The sequence below is a fragment of the Talpa europaea genome (assembly GCF_964194135.1).
Source record: "Talpa europaea genome assembly, chromosome: 3".
NCBI lineage: Eukaryota > Metazoa > Chordata > Mammalia > Eulipotyphla > Talpidae > Talpa > Talpa europaea.
Window position 1 is genome coordinate 5,502,723 of NC_140069.1, and position 12,871 is coordinate 5,515,593.

The window sequence follows — 12,871 nt, forward strand, 5'->3', positions numbered from 1 at the left end:
GCTTTGCAGACATATGGTGCAATGCAGATGATCTCATTTGGGAGATCAAACCTCTCCACAGCCCCTTTACAACTTTCCAAGGGCTTGAAAAGAAGCCAGATTCCACCACCCGCAATTCTTAAGACGAACAGTTCCCGTAGCAGGGAAGAAAAAACGAAATCCACATGACATCACTCACATGGGCCCCACGTCCTATTTGCTGCATGGAGACCAGGAAAGCGACATCTGCATCGCACCTGACTCAGCGACTGCCCAAGGCGGCCCCTGGCTGAGTCCCCAGCTGGGAGCAACCAGCGCGGGACATTTGAGGCCGGTTGACGTGAGTTAGCAACCAGCTAGAACCTTCCATCTTCGCACAGCCCTGGAAGCCCTGTGGGCACACCCTCTTAGCCTGCCGGCCCGGCAAACCCCTTCCTAGCTCTGTCTGGAAACAAAGCCCTCAGCGTCAGCAGCAGGAGCAGCCGCTCTGAGAAATGGCACCTCTGCAGTGTCATCGCCCTGCGCAAAATCTAAACAACCCCAACATCCAAGGATAGGGAAATGTGATTGCAGTGAATCCCCTACATGGTGACGGGAGGAAGACGTGATGGCATCGCCCGCAGCGGTGACCGCTCTGTGCCAGCGGCGATGCCCTCTGCAGAGCCACAGCCAGAGCCACGCAGGGCCCGGCAAGTGTCAGCGAATCTGGGTGGAGGCAGAGCTGCAGGACAAGGCCCGACGGTCCCTGCTCCATGTCAGTCCACTCCAGAGAGCACACGGACTAAAATAAAAAGGGCTTAGAGTGAGTTGCATAAGAGAAATGGAAAACTCTGCCCACTTGCCGCTGCTGGGAGACCTGTGAGAAAAGCTCATCCTGAGCTAATTCCACTCCAGAGAACAGCCGTGCGATGTAGCAGCCTCAGCAGTGGGCAAAGCTTTGCCTTCCTCCTGATTCCCTCTATTTCCCACTTTTATCCTGTCTGGGCCTATCAGAAGAAAGGAGGAAGAGAAAATGTGAAATTTAAGTTAGAAAATAACAAGTATCTCATCTACTGGCAGGGGAGGCTCCCTCTGGTCAAATAAAAAGCAAAAATCTCAGGATGATCCTCAAGGAAGAAAACTTAGTGGAGGGGAAAGTGAGGGCGTTCCTGAGCTGACACGCAGAGAGCAGCCAGCCTGGAGGTGGAGAAATCGCATCCCAGAGGGGTTATCAAGTTTTGAGTCCCTGGCACGTACCCTGCCCATTTGCAGTGTGGGACTCATGCTTCTGGGCTCAGGGAGGCAACACCCGTACTCAGCCAGACCTCCTACGTCCTCCCACAGAAATCCAACTAGGGATACACTCCCTGGAGCCAGGGCCCTGGCTGAACACAACACCCGGTGTTCCGCAGCCCACACTCAGCCTACAGGGGGGAATCGGGGGTCAGCCTGAAGGTCCTACCCGCAGTGGAGATGTGCTGGAATTCCACCGGGTCAGTATTTCTCCAGCCTCCTCCCAACTCACCTGGACCAGCACAGGGGTCCAGGCCCATGGAGGGGCCACTCTGCACCTGCCGCCCTGGACCCTAGTCTGTTCTTTCAGAAATCCAAGCCTAACAATTATTAAAATACCCCAACCCCGCCAACCCCACCCCGGGTTTACGATCCTTGATGCAATGCTGGAGACTCTCTTAAGCTTATCCGAAGTTCAAATGTAACTGGGCATCCTGTGTCTTATCTGGCAGCTGCAGATGCCAAGGCAGATTCCCCTCCACGGCTCCTTCCCCTCTGCCCAGTGGAGTCTCTGAGTCTGGCACTGCCCAGGTCTGCTTATCAACAAGTCCCTGAACTACAGCTGGGCTTCCAGCAACCAACCAGGACCCTTCCCACGACCTTCCTAAATAAGAACTCGCTCTGAGACATGCTTGCTTACATGAAAGAAAGGATCTCATTTCAGGTGCAGCTTTTTTCTCCCCCTTTTTCCATCTTAGACAATGGAGGCTAAGTCTCCAACTTTTGCATTTAACACGACTGCCCTCTTGTGGAAGGAGCTGTGAATTGTGTGCCAGGTTGGCACCCTGAGAAATTCTGGGTGCATGGAGTGGAAGCAAGCGCCTTACTGAGTGCCTTAGAGGGGGCAGAGCTGAATTGAGGTTTTGCAGGACGTGAAAGGAACCAGACAGTGTAGCACCCACTAGCCATGCTGCCTGGGTAGGGGGGGGCATTCAGATTTGCCATCTGTATGCTGGAAGCCATAATTATTCAGTTATTTTTGTAGTAAGTATACGAAAGGATGGCAAACTATATAGCTCCCACTCTTCTGAACTTAAACTGAGCACCCGCTAGTGGGCATCAGTGAGCTTCAGGGCTCAGGCTATGTGAGATTCACGTGTGCTCCAGGCAGGGGTGGGGGCCCCGGGGTGGGGACTCTAACCCCACCAGATGGTTGCTGAAGCTGGGTGATGGGTGAGCCATCCCTGCAGATACATAACATGCAATTCCCATGGTGATTTCACAGACCAGGCCTTATCAGAGGTCCCTGTCCCCCCAGGAGCAGGATGCTGTCCTCTGATGTACAGATGGGGACACTGGTGCTCACAGAAGGTAAGTGACCAGGTCACTTTGCCAAGCACTGATAAGTCAGAAAGAGGGCCACAGAGGCCAAGCAGGTCATGCAGAGGGATGGAGCAGGCAGGAGCATGGCAACGGGGTATGGAAGGACCCGGAGCTTTGGGGGACATGGACTTGGTCCCAAAAAAGACAGTTCAAGGCCATCGTCTCAGCACCATGGGAGAATGCATACGGGCCCTCCCTCCTTTAAAATCAGGAAGTCATAATTTTGTAAATTCAGTTGAACACATGAAAAATGTTCAACTATTTTTGCCTCCACAAGCAGAAATTTCATAGAGATCAAGTTCACACCCCTCAGTTTTGAACCAGCGTAGGGAGTTCCAACTGGCCTTTCTTACAGGAGCGTTCCAGGCCCCGGGCTGCTAGTCTGTGACCCCTCCTGGTCCAGCCCCATTGAGCCCCTGAGTCCCTCTCCCCAGAAATGAACTGGTTCTTGGGAAGCCAGCCACATCAAGGCGCAGGTCCCCCAAGGGGATTTCCATCCATATTTGCAGAGTAATATTTATTTTCACTCAGAAGATTTCAATGATTTCTGAAGCCTGGGTGGTCCTTCAACAATAATAAAGTCACCTGCTCAACTACCCAGAAGCTCCCTGATTATTTGGACCAAGGTCTGCACGGTATTTCCCTTTTTATACTTGTTATTCAAATCTTTAAACTTATTTGCAAGTGCACGCCATACGAAAACTGCAAAACATGCGTCCATGAGGTCATCCCCCGGCCCGTGAGAGCCACTTTTCCTGGTCTTCCGAGTCCCTCCCCCACCCCCACCCCTCCTCCTCCAAGCAACGCTGACCACCAGGTGCCGTGAACATCGTGTGCACGCTGCTCCCTGTGCTCACTTAGTCCTGTGCAGACAGAGCCCAATCCCTGATGCAGAGGAGAGGGTTTGTTTTGTTTTTTTTTTTTTTTTGCTAGTTTCTGAAAATTTAATCCTATGATCTGTTCCTTGAGACTCAGAGCACCGTGCCCCATCAGAGGCTCCTCGCAAGCCAGCCAGGGGAGTTCCGAAGCTCTGTGACGGGACTGCATCAGTGTTTACAGTGGAGGCGCATGTCCGCCGCCACCACCCGGGGTGGACCACTCTGTGCCCAGTTTTCCCCCACAAGCAAGGCTGAAGGAGACCCCCAGGCCTGTGTCGTCACACGCTGGGGCTCTTGTCTCCATGGGCTGGCTGGGCCACAGGTTCCTGTCATTTTCATTTTAAGAGCTGTTGCCAGCTTGCTTTGTTACAATGCCATGGCCCCACAGATGGCTGGGCTGCAGCCTTTGAAACTGAGGGGCACGCAGGCCAGCTGTATGGCACTGGCAGCCCCCATCTTGGGAGCACTGGGAAGAGAGGGGAGGGGACAGAGGGCCGTGGGATGCCCAGCGCTGCTCCCCTTACCTGTTGTAGCTGTGCACCAGGTCAAAAACCATCATGTCCGTGGTGTTGACAAACTTGCACTGGACAGGCATGAACCCTCCATCCGGTGAGCACTGGGGGGGTGACTTGTCCCCCACCCCGTGGAGCAGACGGCGGTTTCTGATCTCACAGCTCCCTGGACCTAGACATTTCCAAGGGGAAACTCTGAGTTCAGAAGGTGGAGCAGAGGCCTGTGCTGCTGCATCTATTAGATACTCGGTGAGGGACCCCACGGCCCAGGGGCTGCAGCAGGGGCTCCCAGATGCTTGTGCTGCTGCTGACCAGGCAGAGGATGCAGATCAAGCACCAGATGGACAGAGCAGAAATAAATGTTCTCTTATGGCCTGAGGACCAGGCTCTCTGCTTTTGCAGGGAGGCCTGGCAAGAGCTTGGTGACATGAAGGAGCCGGGCTGGGTGAGACTTACAGCGAGTGGGCCTCCCGAGCTGGCGGGTCCCGTAGACCTCCATGCCTTCACTGTCCACACACCAGCACTGCTCCTGCCTCAGGTCACACTGCACAGGCTCATAGTCTCCCGAGGCCTGACACTGGGGGAGGTAGGATGTGGCCGTGCTGTTAAGGTAGCCGCTCAGCAGGATCTGCTGCTTCTGCAGCTGGCAGAAGGACAGGCCTAGGGGGACAAAGAGCAGGTCAGGGCAGAGCAAGCAGCCTTCAAGGGCTGCAGCCCAGAAGAGCTCACACCCCCTCCCTAGAGGGACCAGCTGTATCCGGATTCCTCCTAGCATCCTGTCCAGCGGCTCAGAGGAAGGCAGATGTCATCCTGCCTCCTGGCAGCCAGACACCCTCAATAGACACCCCTCGATGTGACAGAAGGGAGGCAAGTATGGAGTAGGGGCCTGGCTGTCAGCAGAGCTCGATGTCCCCCTTTCTTGCTGTGTGACCTTGAGGAAGCTGCTTCCCCACCCTGCGCCTCACTCTCCTAAGTGCAAACAGCTGCCTCTTGAGTGGATGAGCATCCGTGATCCTGCCGGTCACTGGCCCACTGCACACCTACTGTGCACCTGGGGTGCCCTTGTGTTTATAAACTCAAAGCCACCCAGTGAGGCAGGTGCTACGTTCTGTCAGACGAGCACCCCTTGCTCAGCGAGGGCACGTAGCCAGCCGGTGTCCTCACCCGCGTGTTGAGCACCAGCCTGGCCCCCGAGTCAGCCAGGCTGGCTGTGAAAAAGCTGCGCCCCACAGGGAGCCTTCACCCTCCGGCCGTGCCGTGTGGATTCAGCGTCAGTCCATGTTCTGGGGGCCAGCTCAAACGGACCTTTGTTTGAGGCTTAACAAGACTTGCTTTACACGGGGACCACGATGACTTCTCACAACCATTTTACAGGTAACTTTTCGCCCAAGTCTCCGATTTTAGAAACAGCTGGTGTGGGAGGCGGGGGGGGGGGGGGGGGGCGACACCTTGCGGGTGCACTTGGCCGCTTCCTGCCCTCACAGCCTTGGCTCTGTCTGCCGGCCTCCCCTCAGCGCCCCGCGGGGGCCCAGCCCCCCAGGACACGGGCAGCGTGCTCGCAGGAGACAGGACTGGCCGACTGTCGCTGTCCTGGGGGCCCAGGGCCGCCCCTCGGGGTCGGTGAGCCCACTCGTGGGAAAGAACCGCGCCCAGAGGGAGCGCCGTGGCCACAGGCCCGGCCCAGCGCCCTGTCCGGGTGGGGCTGTCCAGCGGGGCCCTCCTCCCGCAGCCCCTCGCACTTACAAGCCAAGGGGCGCCCGTGCTGCCTGCTGCCGGGCACTTCCAGGCCGTCGGCACCCACGCACCAGCAGGAGCCGCCGTGCTCGCACTGGACGGGCCTGCGGAGGGAGGCACACACCGCAGGGACCGGTCAGCAGCTCACAAGGACACCACCCAGGTTCCCGCTCTCCCCCTGCACTCTGCCAGGAGGGGCAGCGAGACATGGCGTAGCCAGGTTGGGCAGCTGCGAGAGAACAAGCACCTCCCGCCCCCGGCTGACACATGGCACCCCTCAGGCACTCGCCCCTCCAGTCTGTCCCCACCAGTGTGCAGCCATCAAGGGGCAGAGGGTAAGCCAGTGTCCCTCTTACACGGTGATGTGGACACGGCCCATCAAGGGGCCCGGCTGGCAGAGGGCAGGACCTGGGCTACACAGGGAAGCCATGGCTAAACGGAGGCTGGCAGGTGTGCACGGGGGGGTATAAGGAGGTAAAATGGGGTTCAGGTAAAAAGCACAGGTGTCTGAGGCTCCTGGCACCTGGCCAGCTCCGGCTTCCCAGACAGTCCTGGCCCCCGGGAGCTGGAAGAGTCTGATCAGGCCCCCGAAGGGACGTGCACTGGAGGAGGGAGGGGTGCTCCCCCTGTGTCCTGGAGCGCAGAGAGGGGTCCCCTAGTTCAAGGTAAAGGGCTGACCCCTGTAATCACTGCATGATTACAGGCACCCGTCTCTTCCACAGGGGAGCAGCAGGTCGTCACCCCACCCCACTGGAGAAAGTCCCAGGACCCACACCGGGGAGGGCGGCGGAGAAGGCTCACCGGACACTGACTGGGGCCAGAGGAGGCGCCTCCCTCCTGCTTGCTCAGTTGCAAGGAAAGGGGGGGCAGCAGGAGGAGGTGGCACCAGCGCACACATTACTTCACCCCTTTTATGACCACGGTGATGGCACAAGTCGGGGCTGGTAGGGAGGCGAATGCCAGGGCTGGCGCGTGAAGGGGGAGGGGTGCTGGGCTGTGTCCACTAGCTGGGTGGCCAGGAGGTGGGCACCTCCAAACAGAGGGGCCACCTCTCCCTACCCGGGGTAGTGAAGGGCCCAGGGGGCGGGGACCGGGCGCCCCCAAGGCCCTGGGGGCCGGAGCGCGAGGCGAGGAGGCCTTACTGGAAGCTGCCGTCCTCAGCGCACTGGGGCACGAAGCCCGCGCGCTGCAGGAAGGCCTGGTCCCGCCGCAGCTCACAGGGCCGGAGAGGCTGGGCATCCACCTGGTATTCTGGAAGAGCAGAGCGCGCGGTCAGCGGGGCCCCCCAGGCCTAGCGTCGGCCCGGCCCGAGAGGATGTCTGTGGCGCAAGAACCCCGGCCACCGCGGGCGGCAGAGGGGCTCACATAACCCTCGATTGCACCTTCCCGGCGCTGAGGTGGGGTAGGGCAGACCCGCACCCTAAAAGAGGTGGTCCTGGGTAGAAGAAGGTGCCCAGCCGGCACCCTGGAGCGCAGCAGGGGCTTAGGAGAAGCCACGGAGGGTCCCCAGGACGGGTGGTTTGCGCGCACCGTCGAGGAGGAGGCTGTGCAAGGGCCTCGATGGAAAATGTGCCCAGAGGAAATGTGGGGAGCCGAGTCCTGGGGCTCATTTCCATAATCGCAGGGTTCCCCGAAACCCGAACCCCCCACGTGACCCACGAGCAGCCCCCCCATCCCCACCTCGCCCCGCAGCCGGCCCCCCGCCGCGCCCCCACGCGCTGCCTGGTCCTTCGGGCCTACCTGGGTTTGCCACGTTCTCTGGGTGGACAGACCCCGAGGTGCACCCCAAGGCCCCCGGGAAGCGGTGGCGCCGGCTGGTGCTCGGGCATCTTCCAGCCCCAGAGAAGCGTCACTCTACTGCCTGCTGCCCAGGGCAGCCTAGGCCTCGGGATAACTAAGAACAATTTTTTGTGAAAAGTGTCAAAAAGTTGCATGGCAGACTGGGAGACCTGACCTCCCTCCCCTCCCTCTGTGGCGCCGGCCCCTTCTCAGAACCTTCATCTGAAAAGGAAGGTGCAAGTGACTGGCCAGGGGGGGGTCAGTGGGCGCCCTCCGGCCCCCCTGCTTCATGGTCGGGGTGCGGGACTCACCGAAGATGTTGGCCATCGCCAGGCAGGCCGAGCCCAGCAGACTGCAGGCCCACAGGACTGCGCCCATCTTCCTGAGGCCTCTGCAAGAGGGGCAGGAGGCCGCACAGGCCCAGCTCTGCCCTGGGGGCCTTTATGGAGCAGCCAGGGCTCCCTCCCCTCCCCCCCCACCTGCGCTCAAAGACGCAGCCCGGGCCTGTTTTTTCTGCAGGTCACAAGGCGCTCCTCCACCTGTGTCGGCCCCTCTGAGGACACTCGTGTGGCCAGTGGAGGGTGAGGACCTTGTCCAGGCCGCGGGGGAGCAGAACGGGGTGGGGAACCTTCGAAATTCCTCTTCATCGATAGAGGCCAAAGCTCTGGGGCTTGTGGGCACTAGGCCTGGATCCCCGCGGGAGAAGAGCTGTCCTCCACTGTCATTCTCCCCCTGTCCAGCCTCTTTCCCGCCCTGCCTCTTGCCTCCTTTCTGGCCTCTCCCCCCAGCTCAGAGTAACAGTGAGACGAGCACAGCCTTGCTGGCCCCCGTGCTGCCCAATTCCAGCTGTTCTAAAGCCGAGTTTTCATGCAAGAGTTGAGCAGGGCTAGCAGTTTATGCACCGCCCCCCTTGGTTGCCCTCACCCCACCTTGCAGGGCTTGCAGCGGCCAGCCTGTGTGCTGAGTCACCCTCGCTGGCCTGGGCCCCTGGGAGCAGCAGCGAGGATCCCCGCCTCCTGACCCGTGTCTGGGGGTGAGGGCGGAGGGGGCTCTGCTCCACTGGGTTCAGTGCTTTGGGACACTGGAATTGGGGCTGTGCAGCAGGCAGGACAGGCCTGGAATGGGGGGAGGGGGTACCGCAGACTGGGCGGATGGCGCCTGGCCCCACCTGGAGGCTGCGTGAGGCTCAGCACCTGGGGCAAGAGCTCTCAACAGATCAGAGGACACACATGGGGTCCCCTCAGAATCACCACCAAGAGCCCTGCAAGAAGTGCTTCTCTCCACCCAAGCAGCAGAGCGGGGAGCTTAGAGAGCCTCAGCAAGGCACCACCTCCGCCATGAAAACCTCTTTCTCACAGTGACTCAGCTACTGGGGGTGGGGGGTGCACTCGCCCTTCTGTGCTGAATGTAGGGAACCCACCCCAGGCGCCCCAGGATGCCCCGGTCTCCCTCCACCACTGCTCAGCTCACACTTCCCTCCTGGCTCTGCCATCTCTCCCGCCCTCCTCAGCCCCCAACAGGACCTAAGCTTCTCCCTCGGCTGCTCCCTCCATAACCCCAGGGTGTGTTTCAGAACCAGTTAGAACTTTGTCTGCAAATGGAAAAGTGTCTGTGGCCTTTAGGGGACTGTGGTCCAGGAGCACCGCGGCCAGACCCTGCAAGTGCCCAGCGAACGGAGACAGAGCTTCCAGGCAGGTTGCCTCTACAGGTAAACCAGGAAGCCCTTTCTCTTTTTTTAAACTTTTATTCGCAGTCAGGTCATGTTGGCTGACAACAACGTATATGATTCAGGGTGTGGGTTGACACCACAGCCGCCACCGCAGCGCCCGGAGTCCTCCGCCACCGTCCACTGTGCCAGCAACCCTCGTGGCTCCGCATCCCACCCTTCCGCTCTGCTAGAAAACTTCTTCAAAGAGGACAGAAAACACTGCAAACGAGAAAGGCCTGCATGTCCGTGCAGCGCGACGGAGGCCGGGCGCCATGGTCTTCCTCCCTTGGCGCTGGTCCTTCCAACTCCTGGCCCCGGGCTGCTGTCGGGTGCTGGTCTGTTGAGGGGGACTGGCGTGCTCCTCCCTTCAGGCCACGGAGGGGCCGGGCGTGGCAGCTGCGCCTGAGTTCTAGTCTAGTGCTCTGGTCATTGAAATCAGTTTTAATTTCGTGGCTCTCAGTCGCCTCCGAGGGGCAAGGTTTAGCAAGTGCTCACTGAAGACTTGGGGAAACACTGAGAAACCGGACGGCAGAGGAGGAAACGGCTTCAGAACATCAGTGCTGCCATTTCTGAGCTCTGCCAGCTGTGCCCACCAGACCGTCGGCGGCCCTGGCCTAGGCTGCCGCCGTGACACAGCTCCACGCTGCTCACTGCCGGGGGCCACGGCCCCTCCCACGGTTTCCCACATTCCCAGCGTTCAGAGTCACATGCCCCTCTCCTGGGTTTCCAGAGAATTCTAAAAATTCTTGGTACCTCATTTCTGCTTGCAGAGAGATGGAATCACATACTTTTCCCCTTTCCTCCTATTAAGTACAGCCGAGAGCCCTGGATACGACTTATAAAATAAGCAGAATAAATAAATAAATCTTTTTATTTTTTTTTTAAAGTGCAGCAAGAGGCCAGAGCATTTAGAGAAAAATCCCTTCTTGTAAAATGAAAACCGGAGACAAAAGCATTCCCCTTCTCATAGTTCCCTAACATTCCCCGCCACCCCTTAATGTAAAGGACTGAACAAAGGTTAAGCAGAAGAGGAAATGACCCTATACTGAGAAATCCTATGCCCATCTCCACGAGACCCTACTAAGCATATGAATTGTATGAGCGTGGACAAAATACTGAATCCCTCTGTGAGCCAATTTCCTCTTCTATAAAATCACTAGTGCCTGGGGTCATTGGATGCGATTACTAGACAAATGGGTAAGACGCATAGTACAGTGCCCGGCATACACTAAGCACTCAAGATGATCTTGCAAAAATGAGAAAGTTCCAATGGTAGCAGCCCAGAATATTGGTCTTATTTCAGGCCCCTTTCTTTTCCTTCAACGTATTCAAAACATCTCAAGTTTTACTCCTTCTTTAACAAGTTACACTGGAAGTAGATTATCTGGCAACACCCCTTCACTAACCCTGGTGGGGTCATGTGCAGCCCTGACCCACCGTGGCTGCTGTGCGGAATTGTGCAGCCCGCGCAGAGCTGAGTCTTAGAAAGGTTTCCTCACCTCCAAATGTGTTTCCGCTCAAGCATCATGCTGAGCTTCCTGAGGCTCTTGAAGGCCATGGCCACTTGGGGCTGGTGGAAGCAGAAGCCTGATGTTCCTGAAACTATGCTCTGCTTCTTGAGTATCTGTTTTTCTACTTATCTTCTGTAGTAGAGGAATGTGATGCTAATGTTATTTTTTATTTTCCACGTTTATGTTCCTTTTGCTTTCAGGAAAACTCAGTCTATTTTCTACTAGTTTAAATAAGTTCTTAAATCACTCACTTTTCTTCTGATTCATTTTAGACTAGTATTCTTTGCTGGACTTGAGTCTCCTTTTCCTTGTGGAAAACAAACTTCTAGGATTTGTCCTTTTGGGTTTTCAGATTGGAAGAGAGAAAATCAGTAAATTCTGGGACTGCCTGTAGCAGTTTTAACAAACATACCTAATCTAATTTCCCACTATAAGTTTAATTAGCTTTCCTTTCTTCTGGGTCCTTGTATTCTTTGACATCACCTATCTCATGGAAAAATGCTTTTATGCTCCATTAGCCTACAGACTGTGATCTTATTAATTCCATATCCAGCCACATAATGTCTGGAACACAGACGACACTCAGTGTGTCAAATGTGATCTTCAACTTCAGTTATAAAGAATTGCTAAGTACTTTGCTTACTTTATTTCTCAAAGCAAGCTCCTCAAGTTCTGCATTATTTTCATTTTATGGGTAAGGAAACCAAAGCCGAGTGAGATCACTGGTAGTAAACTGCCAGAATGAAAAGTCTAAGCAGAGGATTAAATACATGCCAGTTCCACTACACCAAATTCTCACTCACTGACGTAGGAGTTCCTCCACAGCCTGGCATCATGCAGGGGGCCATGAGAAGCCCTTGTAATGGGAGAGAAATTAAAGCTTGGAGAAACATCTGGGTTTATAGACACACAGTAAGGGAGAGGTTTCCAGTAGAGTAAAATGACATGAGGCAAGATTGGAACCAACAATGAGGAGGTCGCATTGAAATGAATTTGAGAACTGGTTAGGAAAAGCACCGAAGATCTACGCATACAGACCTGGCTCGGTCTGAAATAGGGGGTCGTGAATGATTCCAGAACACTATCATGACAAAGACAGTTGAAACAGACCAAGAAAAGGGCTTCAGCTTGACTAGCCCAGGGCTTAAGTGTTGGACCTGCCACTAAGGTCTTCTCTAAGACACATCTCTGTCTCTAACCCCAGTTTCACGGTCATGAAAATAATCCTGTTTTATCTATTTTACAAATTAGATTCCGCCAGTAACATATACCATGCCTGGCACGGAGTGGGCAGTGAGTGTTCATCTTCTAGCCTGGAACTGACCACTTTGATGAGCTACAATAAAAACTAAGTCACAGCATCGAAGGTCAACAGGAATTCCTCCAAGACACAACTTGAAGAAAAGTGGCGCACCACTTGCTTGAGGAGGACGACACCACCATCCGTTCCGCAGAACCCGCACCGGGATGGCATGGCAATCAGGGAGCAATGAGCACTTCCTGCCACGGCGCACAGGGAACGTCCCCAGCAGAGACAGAGCAGTTGGCAAGGGAGCTGGTGGGCTGGAGGGAGAGGCGCTTTCTTGTAAACATGTGCAATTTGAACATTAGAGAAAATATGTCAGTGGAAATGAGTGTTAGAAAGAAGGGCCCCTCCCCACCACCGCTCATTGTATTCTGTCCAGGAAGAAATGAAGTTATCTTTTCAAGAAATACCCTCGTGAGCTTATTGCTTCTACTTAAATATATAATAACTATGTTCTTAAAGTGAGATTCAGCAGAAAGAAAATCAACTCACTTGAAACTTCTCAGGATGTACCTATTTCTCAAAACCCAATCCATTCTCTTAAATAATGTTCAAGCCGCAGCTGCTAAAAGGCTTCTATGAATAGGGCCTCCCCTGGTGGTGCAGGGGTTGAGCGCCGGGTTGCAAGGCTGCCCGCAGCCTCTGCAGCGCCAGTTCGATCCCCGGCCACTGGCGAGGGTCCCACAAAAAAAAAAAAAAAAAAAAAAAAAAAAGGCTTCTATGAATTGTTGATAGTCCACATTAAATGGGTAGGTGCGTAGAAATAACATGATACAGATGTACTTTAAAAATTCTAATTAAAAATTCACATTTCCAATTCGTATAGGTGAAAGCAGAGCAGAAGTTTTAGCAATCTAATTATGAATGCA

General features: G+C 55.6%; 1 protein-coding gene across 1 annotated transcript in view; it reads right to left on the reverse strand.

The window, feature by feature from the left end:
- Nucleotides 1-10,743, reverse strand: part of TG (thyroglobulin) — a gene marked incomplete at its 5' end in the record, with an annotated part of 169,129 nt that extends 158,386 nt beyond the window's left edge. The window contains 6 exons of the mRNA XM_084229744.1: nucleotides 3,977-4,136; nucleotides 4,421-4,624; nucleotides 5,708-5,802; nucleotides 6,841-6,949; nucleotides 7,789-7,868; nucleotides 10,685-10,743. Of these exons, the coding sequence (XP_084085870.1) occupies nucleotides 3,977-4,136; nucleotides 4,421-4,624; nucleotides 5,708-5,802; nucleotides 6,841-6,949; nucleotides 7,789-7,868; nucleotides 10,685-10,743 (707 nt within the window). The remainder of the gene's footprint in view (nucleotides 1-3,976; nucleotides 4,137-4,420; nucleotides 4,625-5,707; nucleotides 5,803-6,840; nucleotides 6,950-7,788; nucleotides 7,869-10,684) is intronic.
- Nucleotides 10,744-12,871: the final 2,128 nt, after the last annotated feature.